General features: G+C 54.8%; 2 protein-coding genes across 4 annotated transcripts in view; one reads left to right on the forward strand and one right to left on the reverse strand.

Moving 5' to 3' along the window:
* The window catches only part of ATF6 (activating transcription factor 6), a 74,902-nt gene extending 66,823 nt beyond the window's left edge, over nt 1-8,079 (forward strand). For both annotated transcript variants that reach the window (XM_064427426.1, XM_064427425.1), the window contains exon 16: nt 5,934-8,079. In XM_064427426.1, the coding sequence (XP_064283496.1) occupies nt 5,934-6,142 (209 nt within the window). In that variant the 3' untranslated portion in view covers nt 6,143-8,079. The remainder of the gene's footprint in view (nt 1-5,933) is intronic.
* A 368-nt stretch (nt 8,080-8,447) lies between these two features.
* OLFML2B (olfactomedin like 2B) lies at nt 8,448-22,223 on the reverse strand. Of its 2 annotated transcripts, none has more exons than XM_064427423.1 (8): nt 21,982-22,223; nt 20,664-20,927; nt 17,229-17,336; nt 14,138-14,308; nt 12,281-12,509; nt 10,889-11,374; nt 10,267-10,443; nt 8,448-9,980 (listed from the first exon to the last, which is right to left on the reverse strand). In XM_064427423.1, exons 1-8 carry the CDS (start codon nt 22,123-22,125, stop codon nt 9,379-9,381), a joined length of 2,181 nt encoding a protein of 726 aa, XP_064283493.1. In that variant the 5' UTR covers nt 22,126-22,223; the 3' UTR covers nt 8,448-9,378. The 2 variants fall into 2 exon arrangements, with proteins under 2 accessions (XP_064283493.1, XP_064283492.1); XM_064427422.1 differs by having other exon boundaries at nt 12,272-12,509.
* Nucleotides 22,224-23,274: the final 1,051 nt, after the last annotated feature.

A 23,274-nucleotide genomic window follows, 5' to 3' on the forward strand; every position in this document is an offset into this window, starting at 1 on the left:
GCTCCAATGGATCAGGCATGAAGAGAGACCCTGTCTCCTGCTGTCAGAGTGAGTTTGGTAGTGTGGCTCCAGAGTTTCTGTACTCCTAGAGATGCTGGGCTCACAGTTGGAGAAGTGGTAGGAGACCTGGAGACTGAAATGCCAGGATCTCACTTAGTCTGTGCCCGGGACTGAGGACAGCTGAGTTCACAGAGGTGAGACCACTGCAACTGCTCTGTTTAGAAGTAGTTCCAAGTGGGAATTTGCTTTTAAAAAGGGAAGTTATTTGACTATAACTTTCTCCTTTGCCTCAAAGAATCCTGTCCTACAATCCAATCTGCAAATGTTTTAGCAATGCTGCTGCGTTGTTGCAGTGAGTGTATTTTTAGTCTGTAGCACTGCTTCATTTATATACTTATTTGGTAGTGTATACCAACCCTTCAGATGGAAACATTGTCCAGATGTGCAGGGTAGGACAGTCAGGGCTTCTCAACGGAGATGAGATGGAAGATTGCTGCAGTGGCAATGTGGAGAGAGCCCTGTGAGTTATGTGTGGGGACAGCTGCAGCCCTTCAGCAGGCCAGTGCAGCAGAGCACAGCTGGTGCCTTCAACTCCTGAAGCTCATGCCTTCTGAGCCCTGCTACCCTAAACATAAGCTCTGGATTGGGCCAGGGCAGGTTACAATAAAAACTATTTGGATAATTAGGTGCTAAATCATTCCTAAAGCTACACTTTATCATTGTCAGCTTGGCGCAGCTTGCTCAAAGCACCCAGGTGCTGGAACACGTTAGTGGCTCTTTGAATGCTGCCCTGGTTTCTGCTGCTGTGAGAGATGGGCCTGCAGAAGGGGCTCCAAGTGTAGATTAGTGTTGACACAGACTGAAAACTTTCTCTTTAGAAGGAATTGTGGAAAGTACAGAGTGTGAGTGGCTGTTCAGCAAAGATGGCTTTGATAGGGTTGGTGGGTTTGGATCACCTTGCACAGGGGTGATTCACTGGCTCCTATTTTGACATCAGTTAAACTGGTTCCATGGATAGCAAAAACCTTCTGCTCCCCACCCCCGCAGGGAGGGGATGATTCTCCTGCCTTATTGACAAAGAAGGGTAGTTAAAGTAAGGATGGCGTGAGTGATTGCCCTCCCTGTACCTTAGCAGGAGTAAGGGTAGTCCAGATCTGTGTGGCTGACAGCACCTTAAATGTGTAGTCAGTGAGCACAGCAGATACAGAGCCAGGCAGGTTCTGACCATTTTAAAGTCACCTACTCAGAAAGCAGCAGTAGGTACGTGGGTTATCTGCTTCAAAGGCAGCTGGGGCCTTAGAAAAGGGCCTGAGGTCTGAGGAGCTCACTGAATGATAAGAGTATTGGTCCCACTGAGTTTTTTTTTGGTAATACGCTGTGATATTACCCAGAGTAAAGTAATACTCATTGTTCTGGTAGAATAAGGCTCTATAAATGTACGTATGGCATGAGCGCACCTTCAGAAAGCTGTAAAGCTTTTCCATGGTGTTTGAAACAGTCCAGCAAGCTCAGGTGGCCTTTCAGGGGAGCTCTGTTTCAGTTTCTCTGCAGATACCAGTTTCCACAACGAACATGTGTTACAGCAGAGCTTTTTGGGGAAGATGTAAGTAGGAAAGGATAAATTATCAGAATTACATCTTTAAGAAAGATGTGTCCATAGGGCCAAACAGCCTGATGACAGATGTAAAGTTGAAGTCTGTGGAGACAGCTGACTTTGTTCTTACTAACTGCAGAACAAAAGTTTCATTGCCTGCCTTTCAAGCCCTCTGCCTGTCTTCTCCCTTTCTACTTCTCCCATAGAAGTAGGTGCTCAGTCTCACAGACATTGGAACAGCCAACTGATTGATAGATGTCAGTGCTGCTGAGGCAAGAAGGAGGATTTTGTTTTTATGGTCTCTATACAGTTTTAAAAATCTAGTGCTTCAAATAGGAAGACAATCTTCTATCATCCTCAGTAATTTGTAGCAGTAGTTGATGCCCTCAGCCCTATTTGGTTTTGGTTTGGACTGCAGACTTCAGCTTTCATCTGTTGTATCTTGCAACATGATTGTTTTCTGAGGGAGAGCAGCACTGGGAATTAGGTTTCTGTTCCCTAGACCAAGCTCAGCCTGCTTTGGTACAGCCTGCAAGAGCCAGCAAGGCTCTTTGGGAAAGTGCAGTCAGAGCTGCAATGCTTGGCACAATTACCTTTGCTATTATTGAAATAGTCAGTCATCTGAAGCATGGCTTTTAAACCTGTTAACAAATAATTAACTCCAGCACAGGCTCTTGGCCCAGCAAGGACAGCTTCTTAAGCCTGAGTCTGCGCTGTGTGAAAAACCGTATGTTCTGAACTTCAAAGAGGAGCAATAAATCTATTTATAAATCCAGACACCTCTACAGGAGATCCATTCCTGTGTTTTCATTTACGTAATCCCACAGAACATCAGTCATAAGTAATTCAGTGCAGTAAAGATCACTCTGTGTCAGTGTTGCTCCGGGCCCTTGGGCAGCCCTGTGTAATGCATGCTGGCAGTGCTGACCTTGCAGCCAGCACCTGAGCAGCAGGCAGCAGCCTGGGGCTGTCAGTTCTGCTTCACAGACACCCTGCTACCTGTGCCTCGCTGGGAGGGTGGTGGCTGTGTGCTCAGGCAGGGCGGTGCACGCTGGCCTGAGCACTGGTTACATGCTGACCCCTCCAGGGATCAGCCACAGGCAGCTGCTGAGCTCAGTGCTGGGCACAGCCCCTCTGGAAACCCACTCTGCCCCTCTGGTGCCTCCAGATGTTGGTACTGCATGGGAGGGGAAGGAGAGAAAGCCTGACAAGGAGTGATCTGACACAGGAATCAGATCAGACCATGGAGTCCAGTGGAGAGCCCACAACTTGAGGTGCTGTGTTTGGGGAAGGTGCTGACCACAGCTGTGGTCAGGAGCAGGGACTTGCAGCTCACAGAGAGGCAGGGCCAGAGGCACCAGGAGCGAATGCAGGTGTCTGTGGAGCTCTGGTACCCAAGGGCTTGATGGGCAGCTGCTCCTCCAGCCTTTCCTTTAAAACTCTTCATCATGGAGATTGTCTCATCTCCCCAGGGTACTTTCATGCAGGGCTTGTATTTCATTATCATTAGAAAATTGGTCAAAGTTAAATATGTTTCTCTTGTAGTGGAGCTGTTGTTTCTAATCCTGTCATTCTGCTGGCTTATCCACAGTGATCCTCTGCAGTCCTCAAGGTTTTTCTGTAGTACTTCTGCCCAGCCCCATTTTTATTCATGTTTTCCAGCTCTGGCTGTGGTGAAAATGCATTCTGAAGATTTTGGACAGCTTCTCTCTTTTATCAAAACTGCAGTCTCATCCAATCTAGACACTCCAAAGTTGTTGGAATCTCTCCAGTTTAGCATATTCCAGAAATCTTCTAAGTATGCTGTCTATTGCTCATCCAGCTCATGAAGCAGTTTAATGGCATCGAGCTCAGGATGGAGCCGTGTGCAATCATTTTTTGCAATGGCAGTGAGCTAGTCTTCCCAAACAGGGGCTTGTGCCAGCTGTGCTCAGGTCACGTTTGCCTGTTGTTTTGCTGACACCATCACATGGGTGTTCACAGAGCACCAGCCCCACCCTGGGCTGGGGTGGGCTGGGTGTCCCGGGGCTGCCACCACTTTCAGACCCCTCCTTAGAATGAAGCTTGTCCAGGTGCCTGGCAGCAGCACCAAGCAGTAACTGCTGTCTTTGAGGAACATCCTGCTTCCTCTTCTGTGTCGGTTTGGAGTTAATGGTAATGAGAAAGGCTGCTGGAAATGCCTGGGCATTGAGCCGTTCCCACTGCTGCCCTCACCCCTCTGAGATCAAAGCCTTTGCAGAGGTTTTCTGCAGCAGTTCAGTGCCTTTACCCCAAAAAGGGAAAGAATCAGATGCCAACTTCAAACCTGACTTTCACCTGGGCTAACTCACAGGCCGAGGGCATGATTTGGGTACTTTTTGTGAATGTCTGTGTGGGAGGTGTGCATTTCCTGTGTGCCTGCTGGCCAGAGAAGCTCATCATGAGTGTGATTCCTCCCAGCTCTTGCCGCTGTGGTTGACTCAGACATAGACCCTCCTGCCATGGGGTAGCAGAACTGTGGCTTACTTAATCCTGGCACACTTTGTTGGGAGGGAGCTGTGTCAGCACAAGAGGACCAGGATCCCAGCTGGCCAGAATGGGCTGGGCTGGTTCCCCAGTGCCACCCACACAGCACAGCTCCCTGCCTTGCCTGGGCAGCCCTTGGGATTGCTGTTCTCCTCTGTCTTGTGCAGTGCCCAGAACTTAATGATAGCCCTCTGTGCTGGCTGTGACTAGGCAGGGAAGGTCACTGCACTACCAAGATGTTTTCCTGGCCCTGGCCACCATCCCATCCCACCTCACCCACTTGTGGCTTTGGAGCACTGTTTCTCACATATCTGGGGTTCCATCAACTGCAGCATGAGAGCTGAGGAACTGTTTCCAGCTTGCTGTGTCACAGGGAGCCCATATGTGCCCATTTGCTGACTCCAGGCTCTGAGCCCTTCAGCTTCTCCTTGTGCCCCTCGGCTCCCGTTTCCAGTCCCCTCTCCTGAGTGGCACCAGCAGCCCAGGCCCCGCTGCTGACTGGTCCTGAGCCTGTGGGTGGGAGCCAAGAGCACCTCCAAAGGCAGAGAGAAGGGGTGACTTGGAGGGATGGCCTCTGAAAGGGTCCCAGCTAAGGACACAGCATCTTATATCATAGCAGGGCTTTATCAGCAGTGCAGCATCCAGGAGGGGTGAGGTGCTTGTTGGGGGTTTGGGTCAATGGCACAGAGATTTGCACAGCTGCTTGTGGCCTCAGTCTCTTGGTGGCACATACAGAGCTTTTACCATTTCATTCCTTGCAGGTGCAAGCTTTGATTTCCCTTGCAGGCTCTCAGCCCACTTAGCAAGGGTCTGCTCCTGCCTTTCATTACTATACCAGACACAGCTGATCTAATGGCTTCTACAGGTGCTGTGGGGTACAAGAGGGTCTGGCCATGGTCTTCAGCTGTCATCCAGAGTCAGAGTTAATCCAGGAAAACAGTAAAAATTAGTAATGTATATTGCATTCCTCCAGTCCATACGCTTTCCATTAGGTGATCTTCCATCCTCCTGAGCACAGAAAGGAAACCCTGCCAGTGGCAGTCTTCTGGCTCTGAAAGGATTGGTCTTGCCTGGAAATCCGATCTCAGATCTTGCATTCCTGGGCACACTGTCTATGCAGGGAATAGTCTCCCACCTTTAAATCCAGGCAGCAGATGCTAGCCATGTGCACAGCCTGTAAGCCCAGCAGCTCCTGTGGCAGCAGATGTCATGGGCTGGGGGCCACACTGGGGTCCCAAGTGCTGGTCAAGGTCATCCTGTGTCCAGGGCTCTGTCAGGGGAGTGGCCTTGCCCAGTGTCACCACATCACTCAAGTACACCAGTCAGGTCAGGATGGGAATGAGGCACAGTTAATTCTTTTTAGAGATCACATTTTAGGGTTTTTTTGTTAATAAACTGGTGAAGAAATTCCTCAAGATCCCCAGTGTCAAGAGGGTTACAGAAAGTGAAACATTCAGCTTTCTTAAATAAACCTTATTTTCAATCACACCCATACTTTAGTGGCTCAAGAGCAACAGTTCTGTAATGAATGTTACACAGTGCAAACTCCGTCAGTAATGATGTGCAGATGAAGAAGGGGAAATAAAAGACATTAATTTCTAGGTGTGACTGCACATGCTAAGCGTGGTCTAGGCTCTTTGAGGTGTCACGAGCAGTCTGGGGCTCTGCTGTGTGAGATGGAGCTCTATGTGTGCAGCTGCAGAAAGGGAGTTCCCTCACTGCAGCTCCTGCTCCAGACAAAAAACGGTCCATAAAGCTCTGCTTTTAGTGCTCTTGGATCCCTAGCTTGCAGAGCTGACTCTGACCTAGTTTTTTTTTATCCTTACTTTTGCAGAGAATGTGATCAATGGGCAGGACTACGAGGTGATGATGCAGATTGACTGCGAAGTGATGGACACTAGGATCCTCCACATCAAAAGTTCCTCTGTCCCTCCATACCTCAGAGAGCAGCGCAGAAATCACACCGACACCTTCTACAGCTCGTCCCCCTCTGTCCCAGAGATGCCCCATGCCCTGAGGGCCATTGTCAAATCCCTGCAGTAGCTCAGCACACAGGGGAGCACCGGCATGCAGCAGGTCCTGCCACCAGCCTGAGTCCCTTCCCTGGCAGCTCCTGGGACTCCTGGCACGTGGGCACAGCAGGGACAGCCCCCTTTAGCCCATTCCTGTGCCTGACCTTACCCAATGGCTGCATCCTGCCCGGGGATAATGCAGCTCAGCTGGCTCCTCGCCAGGGACAGTCCTGGGGGCCCCACACAACATGGGGGATATGGGCCATCCCTGCTACTGATGCGCTGTCCAGAATTGTAGGTTGTTTTTCATTTCTGTCCCTGTTAGGCTGCCAGAGGTGGGCTGATGAGCCAGAGACAAGGCAGCAGACACCCACACTTGGCATGGGGCCGCTCCCCCTGCAGTGTGCTTGGGCAGCAGGAGGAAGTCCAGCTCCCAGCTTCAGGCCTGACCAGACAGCCCCACTCCTCATCGTTCCCTCCCAAATCCTGCCTGTGCAGCCTCCCTCTGCAGAAAGCCCTAGGATGCAGCAGTGTGGTGCAGCAGCCCAGCCCAGACCCTCAAGAGGGTGCTAGGGCCCCACACTCACCACTAATGCACTACAAGCAGAACAACCCCACTGCCCTGGGGCTAGGCTGCCGGACGAGGCACTGCCCCCCCCACGCCTGCCTGGCTCTCCAGGATCCTGCTGCTGCCTTCCCCAGCACATGTGGCTGCACGGCTGAAGGCTTGGCCCAAAGGAAGTGATTTCATGCAGCAGATGCATTTGTAAAGTTTGGTTTTTTTTAGTTTTGGGATTTTTTTTCTTCCTGGTTTTTGTTTGCGTGGGTTTTTTGTGTGTGCTGTTTAATAATACTTTTCACTGCTAACAACTGCCCGTGGATCAGCACTGGCCTTGCTGGGGCAGAGGGGAGGCTTCAGTTCCATGGAACAGAGCCCCAGCACCTTCTCCTGAAGCCACACATGCGTCACACACACTCAGCACCACACACCCCTCTCTGCCTCACCAGCACAGAGAGCCACTCGCCGGGCAGCGGGGGAGCATTCCATCTGCCCCAAACACTGGCTGCAGTGATCTGCTGCCATTCCAGAGTGAGGCTCTGTTCACTGCTCCTGTGTTTGTCAGCCGAGCCCCAGGCCGGAGCTGGGCCCAGGAGCTCCAGCACACTGTGCTCAGCTGGGATGAGCTGCCAGCAGAGCATCAGCCTTGCGTAATGACTTCAGCATGTTGTTACATTATTTTTTCTCCCCTGTGCAGTTTGCAAAGAAGATCATGAGCTTCAGTTTGTCAGCCAGCTACCTTTCCTTCATGGTTTGAGCACTAACTGGCTCACATGGAGTTTTGAATTATTAGTTATTATTATATTATATTATTCATGTATGTGTCTGGCTGTTAGGAAATACAGGTTGATCCCACAGCAAGACAAACAGCTCCAGGGGCAGTGAGGAGGAGGATGAGGAGCAGTGCACCCCTGTGCAGTATGTGCCTTGCAGCACCTTGGAGGAGCTGTGTCCTTTGCCACGTCCCCAGCACAGGAGGCCCCGTCCTCGCGGAGCTGGGCTTGGCCGGGCTTTGGCTGTGCTGCTCTCACCAGTTCATTTTCCTGGCCTGGCCCCACCTGACTGTGGGCCAGCTCACAACTCACAATAGTCAGAAATAAAAACCCCAGCGGTGCCCCAGCCAGAGGCACACGGCTCCCCCACAGCCATGGGTAGGGGCTGCTGGCTGCTCTGGGGGCATTTGCTGCCAGGGAGCCGGGGAGGGTCCTGGGGTGGTGGCTGGGCTTGCACAACCCTGGGAAGGGCTGCTGCTGGGGGCTGGGGGCTCAGGACTGCTGCGGCACCACATCCTCCTCAGGCAGCACCCCTGGCCTCTGGTGGTAGAGAGCATCTCTTATCCTGTGTAATTCTGTTCCCTGTGTCCCTACTACTGAAGGCAGTAAAATCCTTCTTTTATTTATTACTAATAACTTCATTATTGTACTTATTAATATTTCCTTAGGCAAACTACTGGAACACCTGCCCTGGTCTGCCATCTCTTGGGCTGCAGTGTGGCTCTGCTTGGCACAGTGCTACCCTGTCCCTCTCCTGCAGCTGGAGAGCAGGTACCCTACACAAGCTGCTCACCCAGAGCCTGCCAGAGAAGCCCATGAGGGCTGGACCGGGCATGTCACCCTGCCCCAGTGCCAGTCCCAAGCAGCCTAAAGCCCTCTGGAGTTTGTCCCCATCTGCTGTGTAAACTGGCTCTCCCCAAACCAACCAAAACCCACCCAAAACACCCCTGTGCATTTTCATGCACCCAGAGGGTGAACCAGAGCCAAAGAAAGCCCCAAAGAGCTGCGAAGGTACTGGATCCTTTATTACTGACAGCAGGTAAATACAAGATGCTGATGGGCAGGAGGGCAAGGGCTGTGCCTCTCTGAGGTGATCCTGAAGGTCCAGGACCAGGGCTGGCATGGGCATGAGGAATGGAGGAGGAGGAGTGGCACAGCGAGGGCTCTGCCAGCCCCTGCCCAGGCAGCCCAGCGCCTAGCTGAGCAGAGCCTTCACCCAGCAAATGCCAAGGGGGACTATTTGGGTTACAAAATGAACAAACAAAAGCCATCTACAAGTATTTACAGCACACCCCTCCTGCCACCAACTCCCTCCAGGCATGAGTCAGGGCTCGGGGGTGCACCCAGCCCCCCAGAGCAGCCTGCAGAGAGCAAAGCCCAGCTGGAGGGGACAGTCCTCGACATAAGTACCAGCACCAGAGGCTGCTGGAGCTGTGCTCGCAGCCCCATTGTACAGCAGGATCTCCAAGGGGCCTGCTGGCCGTCAGCTGGGAAGATGGTCCTGAGAGACGGGACATTCCCATGGGACATGCAGGTCCTCCACCAGGACAGGCAGGCAGCAGCATCCCACTGGGACCTGGTGCGTGCAACTTTGCACTGGGTCAGGGTGTCTTGCTTATCATCTCTAGCTAAAAACATCCTCAGGAGGATGGTGTCTGGACCACCTCTTCTTCCCTGGGTAGGAGAGCCGGGCCTGCCCTTCCAAAGGAGGAGCTCCTTCCCCTGGGAAGGAAAATCAGAAGCAAGGATACAGCAAAGACAAAGGGGGTGCTTCTGGCCTGGGGATTGATCTACAATCCACCATAAAAAAACAGCTTGAAACAAAACCCATCATTTACTCTTCAATTTGTACAAAATAACAATAATAACAATTAAAATAATAATAAAAGGTGCTGGTGGCCCCTGGCTTGCAGTGCCCCACTGTGGTGGGGGGTCTCAGTAGGCAAAGATGACGTGGTAGGTGACTTGGTGGCCATTGTCCCAGGCGTAGAGCAGGCGGTCCTTGGGGTTATAGTCTATCTGCGTGGTGTAGGCGTACTCGTTCTCAAAGAGCAGCCTGGGGATGATCTGTGTGTTGGTGTGCGTGTCAAAGGCATAGGAGATATTGGCATTCCTCTTGTTGTAGCTGTCGACCGCATACAGGACCCCACAGATGACGAAGCAGTTCCCGTAGAAGTTCTTGCGCAGCCCCGTCCGCCACGTGGTCTCCTTCTGAGTGCTGAGGTCGGCCGCGTTCAGCTTGCTCAGCACGATCACCTCCTGGTTGAAGCCCTCATAGCTGATGGCTGGGTAGATGATCCACAGGCCGTTCTCGTCCACGGCAAAGTCCACGTCAGAGTGGCCTCGCCACCGCCACGGGGTGGACTCCTCGTAGGCCACGTCGTGCAGCATGGCCCAGGCGGCCACATAGCGCTGCTTCAGGTCGTACTTGATGATGTTGCGCGTGAAGGCCCGGTTGTAGTAGAAGGAACCGTTGTAGACAACGTGCCCTGTCCCAATCCAGCTGTACGGGAGCTTGTAGGAGTTGCTCCAGCGACCTGCAGGGCAGACACACCTGGCTGCTGAGACCTCCCTTTGCCGTGGGGTGAGTGGCCATGCCAGCAGCACCCTCTGCCCACAGCTCTGCCTGCACTCCCTCCCTGGCCACCAGCCAGATCCTGAGCTGTTCCATGCTCTGTGCCCCAGACACCGGGTGCCAGCACCCAAAAGTGGAAGGTCCCCAGGCAGATCATCCCCCCATGATGCAGCATCCCCAGGAAAGAGGATGTTGCTCAGATCAGCTGAGTGGTGGCTAGCATGGTATCAGAGATGGTGCAAACTCACCTTGCTTGAAATTGTCAAGGTTCCTGAACTCCACCAGGGTGTTTCCATAGTAGTAATTGGTGACATAGATCCGCTCCTCCTGGGCCAGGGGGTCCTTCATCCAGGCTCCCTCGTTACGCCCGTAGGTGTTCTGGGTGGTGGGCCCCGAGATGGTGGACAGCGTGTCCTTGCAGCGCCCTGCGTGGGCAGGGAAGGGCTTGTGAGGCCAGAGGCAGGGTGGCCATGCTCTCCCTGAAGGCGTCACCCCCCTCCAAGCCCCTTGCTCACCCAGCAGGTACCCCCTGCCACCTTGGCTCTGGTGAAGCTTTGTGAGGCCCAGCAGGACTGGCCAGACCCTACAAACATGTCCCCACAGCCTCAGCCATGTCCCTGCTCCAGCTCAGACTGCTGACTGTCACAGGTCCCATCTCTTTTTGCTTTGCCCAGCCCAACCCCTAAAGGTGGGAGGAAACTACAGTAGGTTCCAGAGTTAATAATTAAACTTGGCACCCTAGTGAAGTGCTGTCCAGCTGCCATCTCCATGACATCTCCCACCTGTGATCAAATCCAGGTGTTCTGTGCTTTGCAGGACGCACTGTGGGTATGAGCCAGCTGGATGGGTGCAGCACCTGCAGGCACTCACCAATGATGTTCCTGATGTCCTCCTCCTCCAGGCCCTCCTTTGGGGTGGCAGGGATGGCAGGGCTGACCGGTGTCGCAGGGGTGTTTGCCTGGACCCAAGCTCCTGGGCTGTGCTCCATGTCACTCCAGCCTCCAGCGGGGGTGGCCACGAGCACATTCTCTGTGGCTGTGGCCACCACCGTGCTGGCCATGCCTGCCGGTGGCTGTGGGGTCCCCTCCTCCGCCAGCCCTGCCGGGGCAGTCACGGACTCCGGGGTGGGGATCAGCCAGCTCACGGCGGTGGGGTCTGGCGTGGCAGGGGACAGCGGCACCACGGATGCTGCAGCAGTGCCAGCAGCTGGCAGGGTGGTGGGAGCTACACCAGGGGTGGGCGGCCACCCCACTGGGGAGGGCTTTCTCATGGGCTCGCCTGCCCTGCTGCTGGGCCTCAGGAGCTGGTCCTCTATCAGCAGGTCCACCGTGTTGTCCCCGCTGAACAGCTCGTCCGCTGCCAAACACAGGCACAGGTGTCAGCCCTGCAGCCAGGGGAGCCAGGCCCCTCCCGCCGCCTCGCTGGCCCCTGCTGCAGGCTGGCTGGTCCTAAATCCACCTGCATTCCCTCTCCATTCCCCTCAGAGAATTGCAGAGAACTGCCCCTGTCAGGAGGGGCCCCATCAAGTGACATCCACCCCCTCAGGCCAGGCAGAGCGGGAGGTGACGGAGATCAATTCTGCCCTGACATCTCCCAGAGACTGGACAGGATGGAGACCAGCTGCATTCCAAACCAGATCCCACTCACCTAACCCAGGATGCCAAAGCAGTAGCCTCAGCCAGGGCACGGGGATCACTGGGATTCCCCAGCCAGCACAGGCACCCTTTGCCCCTCCTCATCTCCAGGAGCTCACAAACCCCCAGAGGCAGGCTGGATGTCCTTGCTGCTGAGCCAGTCTGCACAGCGAGGGCACTCATCCTTCTGCCCTGCCCGTGCTGACCGCTCCGCTGGTCTGTGAGGGCTCATCCCCTGCTCCCAGCATGGCCAGGGCCGTGAGCCCTGAACTGCCTTCCACCACAGCAAACACTGCGCAAACCTCCCGGGATGCCATGGGGCAGGTGGATTTGAAACACAGGCATATTTAATAAACCTCCGTTTACTTCTGGAAAGGTATGTGATGCTGGGTGTTTTGAACCAAAGCAGTGAGCTATTTCCTCAGCTGCCATGGATTTTCCATGGAATAACAATGCTACATTGCCCCGCATACTCAGCTCAAAGGCTGCACAGCGGTGAGGTACCAGCTGTCCCACCTCCCCCTGCTGCTCACACACACTTTGCCCCCACACTGCAGGGGATGAGGCACTGGCTTTGCTGCGGGATGCAGCCACCATCCCACCAACCATGTCTGCATACCCAACTCACGTTGCTCCTCGATGTCGTTCTCTGACTCGGTGGACTGGGCTTTGTAGTAGGTGACCCCTCGGACAATGGTGGGCTTGGAAGGAGGCCGGCTCCTCACCCGCAGCTGCCTCTGCAAGAGCTGCTCAGGCTTCTTGTCCTCCAGAGAGAGGCGCAGCTCTGGGAGGGATTCCACAGAGTTGATCTGCTGGGAGATGGTTTCATCCTTCAGGAATCTTTCTTCATATCTTCCCTGGAAGAGACACAGGAGGTTGTTACCAGATGGCTGGAAATGCCACGTTTTGGTGAAAGGGCAGGTCAGGCTGCACAGCCCCATGCTGCGCAGGAGGATTTGAGCTCCCTAGTTCCTCAGGGTCTCTCTCAGTCCATTCTGCCATGGGAAACCCTTCAGGACACAGCAGGGTGGCAGACCAGCGCTGCTCCTGCATATCTATGGTGCCACCTTGCAGTTCTGCGACTCAGAGCTCTATAAGGCACACGCTGTGGGATGCAGGGCAGACAGGAGAAGTAGGGTCACTCCCTGGAATGCCAGGGGCTGGTTCCAGCAGCTGATGGGCAGAGTGTGCAATGTGCACTGAGCTTTCACAGGGCAGAGAGGCTGAAGGCACCTTCTCAGCAGGAGCGGGAACCTCGGAACCTCGCAAGGCAGGGACCAGGAACCCCCCAGGGCAGAGACCAGCTGCCACAGCTCAGCTCTGAAGGATTTCATCTCATTAAAGAAAATCGAAAAGCCAGCCTGAGGGTTGAAGCGGTGCCCATTTGGCTGACAAGATGGGCCCTGCTGCAATTAGCAGCGAGAAAAGGGGAATATTGGGAAATGAGGTCACTCGGGGTAATAAAAGCCTCACGCTCTGCTCCCCTGCCTGGCTGGGGCTGGCTCCTCTCCAGCAGGCAGCAGCTGCTCAGCTCATGGCATGGGGAGCGGGGCTGGGAGCATGGCCGGACACCCCTGCCTGAGCACAGCTCTCCCTGGGGCACAGCACAGTTGGTGTCATTTCCCTACCTGCTGACACACAGTGCATGTGTGGGAGCCCACCCCGGTCCCCAGGGACTTGGGGAGCCCATCCCCACACAGGATCTGCAGAGCAGGGCTGGAAGGCAAGCGCAGGCTCTTGCCATCCTTTGGAGCTGAGCACCCCTGCTTGAGCTGGAAATTATGAACTAATTGTTCCCCCCACTGCCGGACACCTCCTACTGCCCTGCAGAGGGACACTGGGGTGAGGGCAGTATGCTCCAGGAGCTGCCCAGCAGGGATCAGAGGAGCGGGGCCATCCTAGATAGTACCACTGAATCAGCAACAACTTCAGGACACCCTGGACAGACCTTTTCCCAAAACACCCCGCTCACATCTCTCTGGGGCTGCACAGAAACTGCTGCCCCAGGCAAAGGATGTCCCCATGCTGGGCAGACCCATGGGGACCCCCACAGTGTGGTGCTGGATGCCAGAACCAGGGGGATGCCCAAACCCCTGCCCGGAGCCCACCAGGCTCAGGGCTGGTGGTGGAGGGGTAATTGCTTGGCTGGGAGGGAGGGGAGGCAGGCGACAGGCTGTCCCTCCACCGAGCCCCAAGCCCTGCTAATCAAAGGCTCTGCTTCCCAGCGCTTCCCAGCCAGCCCCGCAATGACATCACGTTTTCCAAGCAGCTCAGCCACCGCTGACCTCGAAAACCAACAGCCCCGTGGGAAGGGGGGAGGCCGAGGGAGCAAGCTCCCTCTGCTTCCACCTACATCCGTCCCAGCAGCAGCCGGGCTGTGCCGAGACACACGGCTTGGAGTCGGAGGTGCATAAACGGGGTCACTCCAGTGAGGAGAAAATCAGCCCGGGGCAGCGTGAGCAGCAGCAGTGACACTGAGCTGTACCTCTGAGTGAGCGTAGGCAGCCTCAGCGTCCCGCTGCAGAGAGCCCTCGATGTCAGCCAGGCTGTTGGGGAGGAGCCTAGAGCAGTTCTCCCTGCCAGGGGCATCCTGCAGACCCTCCTCCCCGCTGGCTCCTGCCCGCTGGCCTTCCTGCGATAAGTTCCTGGACATGCCCTGGGAAAGCAAGAGAGCACACTTCAACGACAAGGAATGTTCTGTGGCCCCCAAACCACAGCTCTGGAGCTCTGTGCTGCTATCCTGGGCTCACAGCTGGGGATTCTCCACTTCAGCTGCTAAGAAGATGCCCATGACCCCAGTGGGATCGAGGAACCCCATCCCTGGGGTACATATCCACTCTTTGCTGCAGGTTCCCATGGAGTGGGAGAGTGGCCTTGAGGCTCTTCAACCCCCACCCTCAGCCACATTCACCAGCTCCCAGAAGGAAGAGGAAAAGACAAGCTGAAACACCTTAAAGTCAGCCTGGTGTCCTTTGCCTGTGGCAGCAAGTTCATCTTGCATTTATTAATCTCACTTTCCTGCCCTGGCCACACACTGCCTGCACTCAGGGACTGCTGTTCCCCAGCACCCTCTGCTCCCACAGAATCTGAGAATCTGGGGACAGAACAAGAGCCAGTGACTGTCAGAGAGCTGTCCTGTGACAGGGACAGAGCTGGGGCTGGTTGCAACTCACCCAGCAGGCAAAACCCTTCACCCTTCTCAGTCCCTCAGCCACAGGCACACCCCGTGCCCAAGGGATTGTTGCAGTCTGCTCATCACTCCGTGGGCTTCTACACCTCAAACAGTCACTGCTTTGGATGGGTGGCACATCAGTCAAAACACTTTAGCACAGGCACTGGGGGTGGTTACCCTGATCATTCATTTTCAATCTGTTCCGTCATTAATTTATCGTAAAACCCACCGTGACCTCCATCTGTGACCTCAAAATTGCCAGCTGATGTGACAGCTGCAAGCTGCAAACACAGCAGAGGAGCTGCCTCACTAGAGAAGGCACTCCATGGACCAGGAATTGGGGGTTCCTTCCTTTTACTGACACCATTGGTCTAAAACACCTTGTTGTACTGCAAAGAACTCATGAAACCTTCCAACCTCTGCAAAAACAGAGGGGTTAACCCCCAGCACCCTGCATAGGCATCTGAATTCCCAGTCTTTACCCAAGAATCATGAGTCACAGATTTACCAGGACACTTTGAGGCCGAGTCCAATGACACAGGGACTCTCCAGCAAGCATTTTGCTGCAGTAAGCAGAGGAGCAGGGGATCTCATGATGCTCTCCCGGGAGCAGCACAGGAGCAGCTCTCAACACCATCCTCCTTTGGAGAGAATGACTGATTCCAACAGCCTTGTGCCCTTACCACTTCTCCTCTGTAATGTTTGGCTTATGACCTGCTTAGGGATAAAATCTGCCTCCCCTGGAGAGGAGAGGCAGCACCAAAGCCTGGCCTGTGATGCTGCTGAGGCTGCTCAGCTGCTGCACAGGGGAGCAGCTGCCAAAAGCACACCCGCCTGGGAGGGGGATGCTCTGAAGCCATGCCAGGCTTCAGTTCAGCATCTCAGCTGTCCATGCTGTCAGAGTCCACGGCTGACGCAGGACGTGATCCTCCTCCACATCCTCTCAACAGGAATTCTTGTGCTAAGCCAGCAGCAGGAGGCATTTCACACCTGCTGCCTGCATCAGCTCGGCGCTGCCCCAAGCACTGAGCAATCTCCTTCTAACCAAGGCCTCTCTTGCCTTTCTCCATCCTGTCCAAGTGCCTGCAGGCAGCTTCAGCTGCTTTTACATGATCCTGCAGCCTCACTTCTGGGAAATTAGAGGCTCCTGTTAATTCCTTGCTCCTACACCTCTACAGCTTCACCCCAGACCAAACTCCTTCAGCTCTACGGAGCTTTCTGCCATCTGCCTCTCTGTGACAGGCTGTGAGCAGAGTGACCAGGCTGCAAAGGTCACCCCACGTGCCCTACGTGCCACCAGCACTGCTGGCTCTAAACTCCCCTGCAGAAACTAGCTGGTAGGTAGGGTCACTTTGGTACTGGAGCAGAGTGCAGCGATAACCCCACCTGAAACAATCCCTTGGCAAACCCAAGTAATGAAGAACACACTAAACCACAGGAAGAGGGTGGGATTGCAAAGGCCAACATTGGTGCTTTGTTATTTTCAGACCTCAAAACCCCTTTTGGGTCAATCTCCATGCTTGGAAACTCAAAGCCCCCCAGACAAGCGTGTTCCCCTCAGCAGTCTCCTTCCTGACCCCAGGATGGAGCACGCTGTGCCTTCCCGAAACACTTTGCAAGTGGAATTTTGGCTTTATAAATCATTGCCTCTCAGCTCCTGGCTGCAGACGAACAGGACTGCTCCACTCTGACAAGAATGTAGAATTACTGTCCCAGATACGGACCACGGGAGAAAACTCCAGTATTTAATCTGGCAACCTGTTCCTACATAGCCGAGCACAGCTTAAACTGCAAACCTTACGCTGTGCTAGCCAAAGAAATATTAAACTGTATGGAAGTGAAAATTATTTCACTGGAAGTCTGCTCTAAAATTAAGTGGAAGGTTGAGGGTTCTGCTCTGTTTTAACACAGGCCAAGACGTAACTTGGTCCTTCAGGAATGTGAGCTCCTTGGCTCCCCACAGTCCTGCTGAGTGTACCCCTGCACCAGCCTTGAACCTCTCGCCCCCACATCAAACAGCACAAAAGCTCCTGGTTGAGAGCAACCATCACACCAGCACGCAAGTAAAACTGAGAAGAGGAAAAACTTAACAGCAGGGCCTTCTGACCCAAAGGAGATGCTGCTCTTGCTGAGGCCACAGCTGGGATCCAACTCCCAGTCTAAGCCCTGAGGGACTGCGAGAGCTGGAGAGGGTCAGGCAAGGCTGATGGGGTGGGGATGCACTGAGCACTGCCTGTGATCCAGACTGGTTCAGATCCAAGTCTGGTCTGGTTTAGTTTAAGCCAAATAGTTAATTAACATTTCTTCCCAAGCAATGTGGCTCAGAATGCACCAAAGGTAGCAGGAACTTGGTTGGAGGCCAGTCCCACCGAGGGCAAGGACATTGAAGGAGAGCAGGACTCACCTCCTCGAGCTTCTCCACCCGACCCACCAGCTTGGTCGTGACTGAGTGCAGCTTCAGAAGGTCTAAGCCATAAAAGGCACTTTCCAGCATCTCAACGATGGAGGAGAGCTGCAAGGCAAGGGGAGAACAGTCAGGCAGCAGCACTTGCTGTAACATACACCCATGTAGCTTCTTCAGCTGAAAAGTCAAGTGCACTCCATCTGAGTGCAAGAATTTGGATTAAAAAGCAAGTTTTTCCTTACACAGCCCTGCTGCACTGCTGCCCTGGTCAGAACACGGCATGCAAAGTGACACTTGCTACCTCCACAGAGCCTCAGGGCTTCAGGAGCACATTTTGGGTGCTGGGGATTAGTAGCAGAGCAAGGTAACATGCTGCTCTCTTTGCCAGCTTTAGGCAGGCTCTCCCACAAGCCCAAAGGCTTAACTACTCCACCAGTGATATGACTGCCAGAAAAAAAGGCAACAAGAAAAAGGCAGCTCAGTTTGAGGTCAGACTCTGAGTTTGTGCCATCCTGTGCTCTTTTTCCTGGAACAAGAAGAAACTTGTTAAAAAGTTTTAAAATACTCTCAAATTACAAGAGCGAAGAAATAGAAATTCGGTGCCAGCCTGGCAACAGTTGCCTTTCTGAAGAGCAATTTGATCAGAGGGATGCTGCTCTCTCCTGCAGCCACCCATTTCACAGACACCCTGCATTTAAGTCACCCCTGTGCCTGTGTCCTGCCCAGCATCAGCCCTTGGTCAGCCCTGGGGATCTGGACAGCAGAGCCCTTGTTCTGCATTCTGTCCAGTTTCTGGTGCTGCGCCTCAGAGGACAGTGCTAAGCATGGCACGGCTAGTGGGAAGGGCTCCTGGGCCACCTCCCCCTGGTCCCACGTGTCCCCATGTGCCCCCACATGTCCAGTGTGGTGCTGTAGACTCTATAACCCCAATGGCTGAGCAGGATTTTCAGTGCATAGGAATTACTACAGAGCAGTGACATTTTCTCCCAGCAGCTACAAACTGGTCAGCAGAGCTTCATAAACATGGGAGAATCACAGGCAGCACTGCTGGCAGCACTTGGAGTTTCCACCCCAGCCTCTGCAGCCTCCCTGTGGAGCTGACAGCAAAGGAAAGATTTTTTTGGGCCAGATAAAATGACAGCATTAAGAGACAAGAGCTGTTTTATGGCTGTGCATCCACTTTCCACTGAGAGCTGGATGGAGACGACCGATACAATGCACACTGCCTGCCAGACAGCCACTGGAGACAACCACTTTCCCTCCAGGCTGGAGAATTTCCATCAATGCACAAAGGTTGCAGACTGCATTAACCTCCTTCCAAAGGATCCTGAGCACAGCCTCCTTGCACTGACTCTGCACCAAGACCCCCAAAACTCACACTGTGCCTGCAGGCAGCATGCTGCCATTTCACAAAAATAGATCTGAGATAAAGCTACTCCCTGCCAACACCACGCTGACCTTCCCCCAAAGACCACACTGATGTTCCTATCAACTCACTGTTTCCCTCCTTTCACCCACTGTGGACTTTGGCTCCACAAATTCCCACTGGACCTTACTAAAGGCACAGATGCGACTGAAACCTTCAGCTGGGAAGCCCAGTGCAGGCATTCCACTGAGTTTGCTGGTCCTGGGCTGTGTTCCTGCTGCCTGGATTTCTCTCTCTTTCTCACCATTCCCTCAGGGACTCATCCTGCAGCCCACCCAAGGGAGGGACCTTCCCACGGCTCTCCCACACATGCAGTACACAGGGCTGGATCAGATCATAAGAAAGTCCGATAAAACACAACATACAAATGACCCTGTGCCCTTCCTGCTGCTGGACCAGGCAAGAGCAATACTTGTTAGACCAGCAAAGAGAGTAAAACCCTTTGGGGCTCCTCAGAGCTGTGGTGTTCACTCACTGATGAGTTGTGGGAGCTGCTCCTCATGAGCAGCTTAAGAACTGGAGTTGTATCCTCTCCTTCTTCCCAGCCTCTCCTGCAAGAAAGGGCTGTTCCCAGTGATCCTGACCCCAGGAGGGGCTCTATGCTTGGTGGGAAGGCAATCCCGTTGCCCAGCTCCCGGGATGGTGCCTGGCAGCACAAAAAACCCCGTGTGTGTGCGTTTGGACAAACCTTGTGCAACCGCCTGGCCGCCAGCCCTTGCAAAGCGAGCGGGGGAGCCGGGGCCAGTTCCTAGAGGACAGCCTTTCACACCACAGCTGGCTGCGAGCTGCTCCCCGATGGGAAGTGCAGCCAGAGCCAAGGGACAGCCAAGCAGCTCTGCTCCTCCTGGAGGAGATTGGGAGGGAGCTGGGAGCTGCTGGTGCAGGAGCTCTGCCTGCTTCCCAGCAAGGGACCACAGGGGTGGCTCTGTCGCCTCGGGAGTGTCCCCTCCCCTAACCACAGAGAGCTCACGACTTTCATCTAAGGCCACGTGGGACCTCCTGGCTTTTCCCCAGACGAGGGACCACCAAACAACTCCAGACTGGGACTCCTCCTCCCCTGGAATGATGGATTGTCTGCCTGTGCCTATTTATCTTCCCTAGCTGCAGGGGAGCTTGGACAAGAAGTTGCTAACTGTCTGCAGTCGGACAAGATGAAACACATCCTCAAGCTCCAAATTAATTAGAACTAGCCCATCGTGGTGGCCTCAATGGCAGCTGCCCCACAGCACCTTGCACGCCACCCCCCTTCCCACCTGAGAGCGATTTTGGGGCACCAGTGCCACCAGCACTCAACCTGCCACACCAGGGACTCACCAGGACTGGACCAAGCCAGTGGCTTGTTCTGCTGCCCTACACTGGAAGCAAACTGGAAAACCCAGCAGGGTCTGCTGCCAGCTGCTACACCAGCAAAAGGAAGCACCCAGTAAAAGTCAGGAGTTCTTAGAACAAACACTGTCACTTTTGGAAAAAAGGTATATATTACTAGAGAGATAATACTAAATAGTAGAGAAGTGTCAGCATTTAAAACAACAAATCCATCCTGCCATCAGCCAGCTGTGCATCACACCCTCATGCTGACACATCAGCAGCTTTCGGCCCATGGAAGCCAAATCAGCTTTTTTGCGTGGGTCCTTGGGAGTCCCTGTCTGCAACAGAAAAAAGACCTGGCAGCTGCTGAGCGGAGCAGAGCTGTCCTCCAGGGATATTTGGAGCTGGACAGAGGGCAGGGAGCAGCCCAGTTCCTACTGGGCTCTCAGCACAGAAAGCCACGATGGATCCCAGGCAGCACAGGATGAATCAAATGAATCATCCATTGCAGCTGCTCAACTCAATCCCTTATGCTGAACTTGATTTCCATATCAAACATGCAGATATAAATATAACAAGGAGATGGTTTAAGAAAAAAGGTCACGAAATAGAGGGTTTTTCAGAAAAAGCTCAGGAAAAAAAAAAGGCTTCATAAGATGACCTTGTCCCCAGGGAGTCAGGAGCTGAAGCTGCTCTCCTACCTTCAGGTCACTGCTTTCTGCCTCCCGCAGCTTCTTCAGCCTGAAGTCGCCCTCGCAAGGGTTGAGAGCTGAGGGGGGGGCCACGCACGCACACTTGCAGCTGGGTCCTGACGTGATGGTTTCCACCGTGTAAAAATCCTCCGCTCTGAAGGCGCCCTCGTTAATCCTCTGGCAGGCACCACGGCCCAGCGGTCTGACCACACATTTGCAGCGGCAGTCGGAGCCTTCGGACACCGCCTTCACCTTGTCGTAGTCACCTAGCAGCTGAGCACAGGTCACCAGCAGTGAGCAAACCTCCCCTCCTCTGTCTGCACGCCCAGGGACAAGCACGGCCTAGAGCTCAAGGTGCAAACAAGGACACTCTGGATACCCTGAGTCTCAAGGAAACTGGCCAGCTCCTCCAGAATCTGTCAAGCCAAGGAGGTTTCTAGAGAGCGCAGAGCTGATCACTACCTACAAGAGGAATAAAACCTGGCTTCTTCCAACAGGGTACTTTTTATTGCATTGTGTGCAGAACACCACTTTGAATTTTAAATACAAGAATTTTTAATTTTCTGCTTTCTTTTAATGCTCTGTGTGCAAAAGACCCAATAAGCCACCTGCTACCCAGAGCAAGACTGTTTTACACAGCACAACAGGGCAAGGGTACATTGGAAGAGTGTCTGAAAGCCACCCTATAAGCAGCGTAACCTGGTGGTGAAGCAGTACTTCTGATTAGCCCTATACAATGCCAGGAATTTCCTTTACGGAGATTTGCAGACAGCGCTTCTGGAAGCCCAAGCACAAAAATAACTTTGGCGGTACATTTGCAATAGTCTCTGCGTTAGCCATTTCCGAGGGCAGATAATAACACACTGCCTGATCAGCCAAATCTAACAGAAACCTCCACCACATCCCACTGGCAGGGAAAGAGCCCGGATCCCTCCCCTCAGCACACAAAGAGGCCCCACCAATTCTCCTCTCAAGGAGTTTCCTTTTTCTGAGTCCCCCTGGAGAAATGATAGGATGGAGTCTGTGTAGTGCTCCCTGATGGGCTTCAGCGATTTCACTGTGCCCCCCGTGCTGAACTTCCTCCAGTGCACAGCATCACTGAGCTCCACCGAGAACGTACACGCAGCATCACCCAGGATGTGCGCAGCATCACCCAGCACCCCCACAGCGTACGCCCAGCATCACTGAGTGTGCACAGTATCACCCAGCGCTGCCGACGAGTCCACACTCGGGAGGACCCGGCTCTGTCGAGCGCCCGCAGCGCGCAGCGCCAGGCAGCGCCCGCGGGGTGCGCGCAGCCCGGCCCGCAGCGCCGGCCCCGCGGTACCTGCGAGAGGATGTTCTCCTGGTTGTCCGCCTCGTCCTGCAGCGGCTCGGCGGAGGGCCCGGCCGTGCCGGCGGGGTGCGTCCCTGCCCGGCAGCCGGCGCCCAGCGCGGCCAGGCAGAGCAGCAGCGGCAGCGGCCGAGCCATGGGCGGGCGTGCAGGGGCCGGGGCCGGGGCCGGGGCCGGCGGAGCCGCCGCTGCTCGCTCAGGTGCGGAGCGGCGGGGCGGGCGGGGCCGGCCCGGGCTCCCGCCCCGCTCCTCCTGCTTCCCTCCTCCCGCTCCTCCCTCCGCTCCTCCCTCCGCTCCCCTCGCGGTCCTTTCCCCTTCGGCGGCGGAACGAGTCCCCGGCGGCGCTTCCCACCTGCGGCGGGGGCTCCCCGCAGCCCCAGCCGGCTGCTCGGGCTCCGCGGGACGCTCGGAGCAGGCTGCGGGGAGCCCCGGCACGCGGGGCTGCTGTGGGGAGCCGCCTCACACCTCCCCAAAGGGCCTGTGCTGCCGGTCGGCACCCGGCGAACCTGAGCATCCCATCCCTGCCGTGTGCCAGGGAGCTGGGGCAGGTGGAGAGTCGTCCTTACGGCCTGTCTGGCTCCTTTTCCACCTCCAGGAACAGGCTGGCTCTCGCCCTCCATCCTTTGTGTGGCAGGGAAGTGGTCCCACTGGCATGGCACGGCACGGCACACCGCGGCTCTCAGTCGCACTGCCCACACTGGGGTCACACAAACAGCGTGTTCCAAGAAAGGCTCCCAGTCATGAGTGCAGACCTCTGTGTGCTCACTGAAATTCAGGCTGATGCCGTCAGGAAGCGGCCGTGCTCTGGCAGTCCTGTATCCTTGTGCACCTCCTGCCAAACGGAAATGTTCTGGACACGCTGTTCCCAGGGAATGCACAGGCACAGCATCTTGCACTGCAGAGGGGTCTGTGCTGCCCTGATGATGGCTGGGCCTCAGCAGCACTGAGGGGAACATGAGGTGCCCTTATAACACACCAGCGCAGGCCAGCACCATCTCCCAGCTATGGAACAGACCCACATTTCCTCCAAACATGCCCACAGGTCACAGGCAGAAGTCACATGCACAGCGAGTGGCACAAGAGGCCACGTAAGCTCTTGCTGAAGCAAGGCTGTGCACAAGCCAAGCACCCCTGTCCCTAATGCACACGTGTCCCAAAACCACCCCAGATCTGGTGCCTGCAGCTTGGGAGACTCCAGCTCCTCCACCCCTCTCTCCCACGGTAGCTCCGCAGGGATGGAGCTGCCAGACAAAAGAAAACATCCCGTGTGAGAGAGGAAGCGGCTGT

The sequence above is a fragment of the Passer domesticus genome, chromosome 7 (assembly GCF_036417665.1).
Source record: "Passer domesticus isolate bPasDom1 chromosome 7, bPasDom1.hap1, whole genome shotgun sequence".
Classification (NCBI taxonomy): Eukaryota; Metazoa; Chordata; class Aves; order Passeriformes; family Passeridae; genus Passer; species Passer domesticus.

What these genes read in the sequence shown, in the direction of transcription:
- OLFML2B (XM_064427422.1), bottom strand. Translation starts at nt 22,125, where the DNA reads ATGGCTCGGCCGCTGCCGCTGCTGCTCTGCCTGGCCGCGCTGGGCGCC. An exon ending in CAGAAAGCAGTGACCTGAAG is followed by an intron (nt 17,337 to 20,663) that starts GTAGGAGAGCAG and finishes CTTGCCTTGCAG; the next exon opens with CTCTCCTCCATCGTTGAGAT. An exon ending in GGACATCAGGAACATCATTG is followed by an intron (nt 10,444 to 10,888) that starts GTGAGTGCCTGC and finishes CTGCCCACGCAG; the next exon opens with GGCGCTGCAAGGACACGCTG.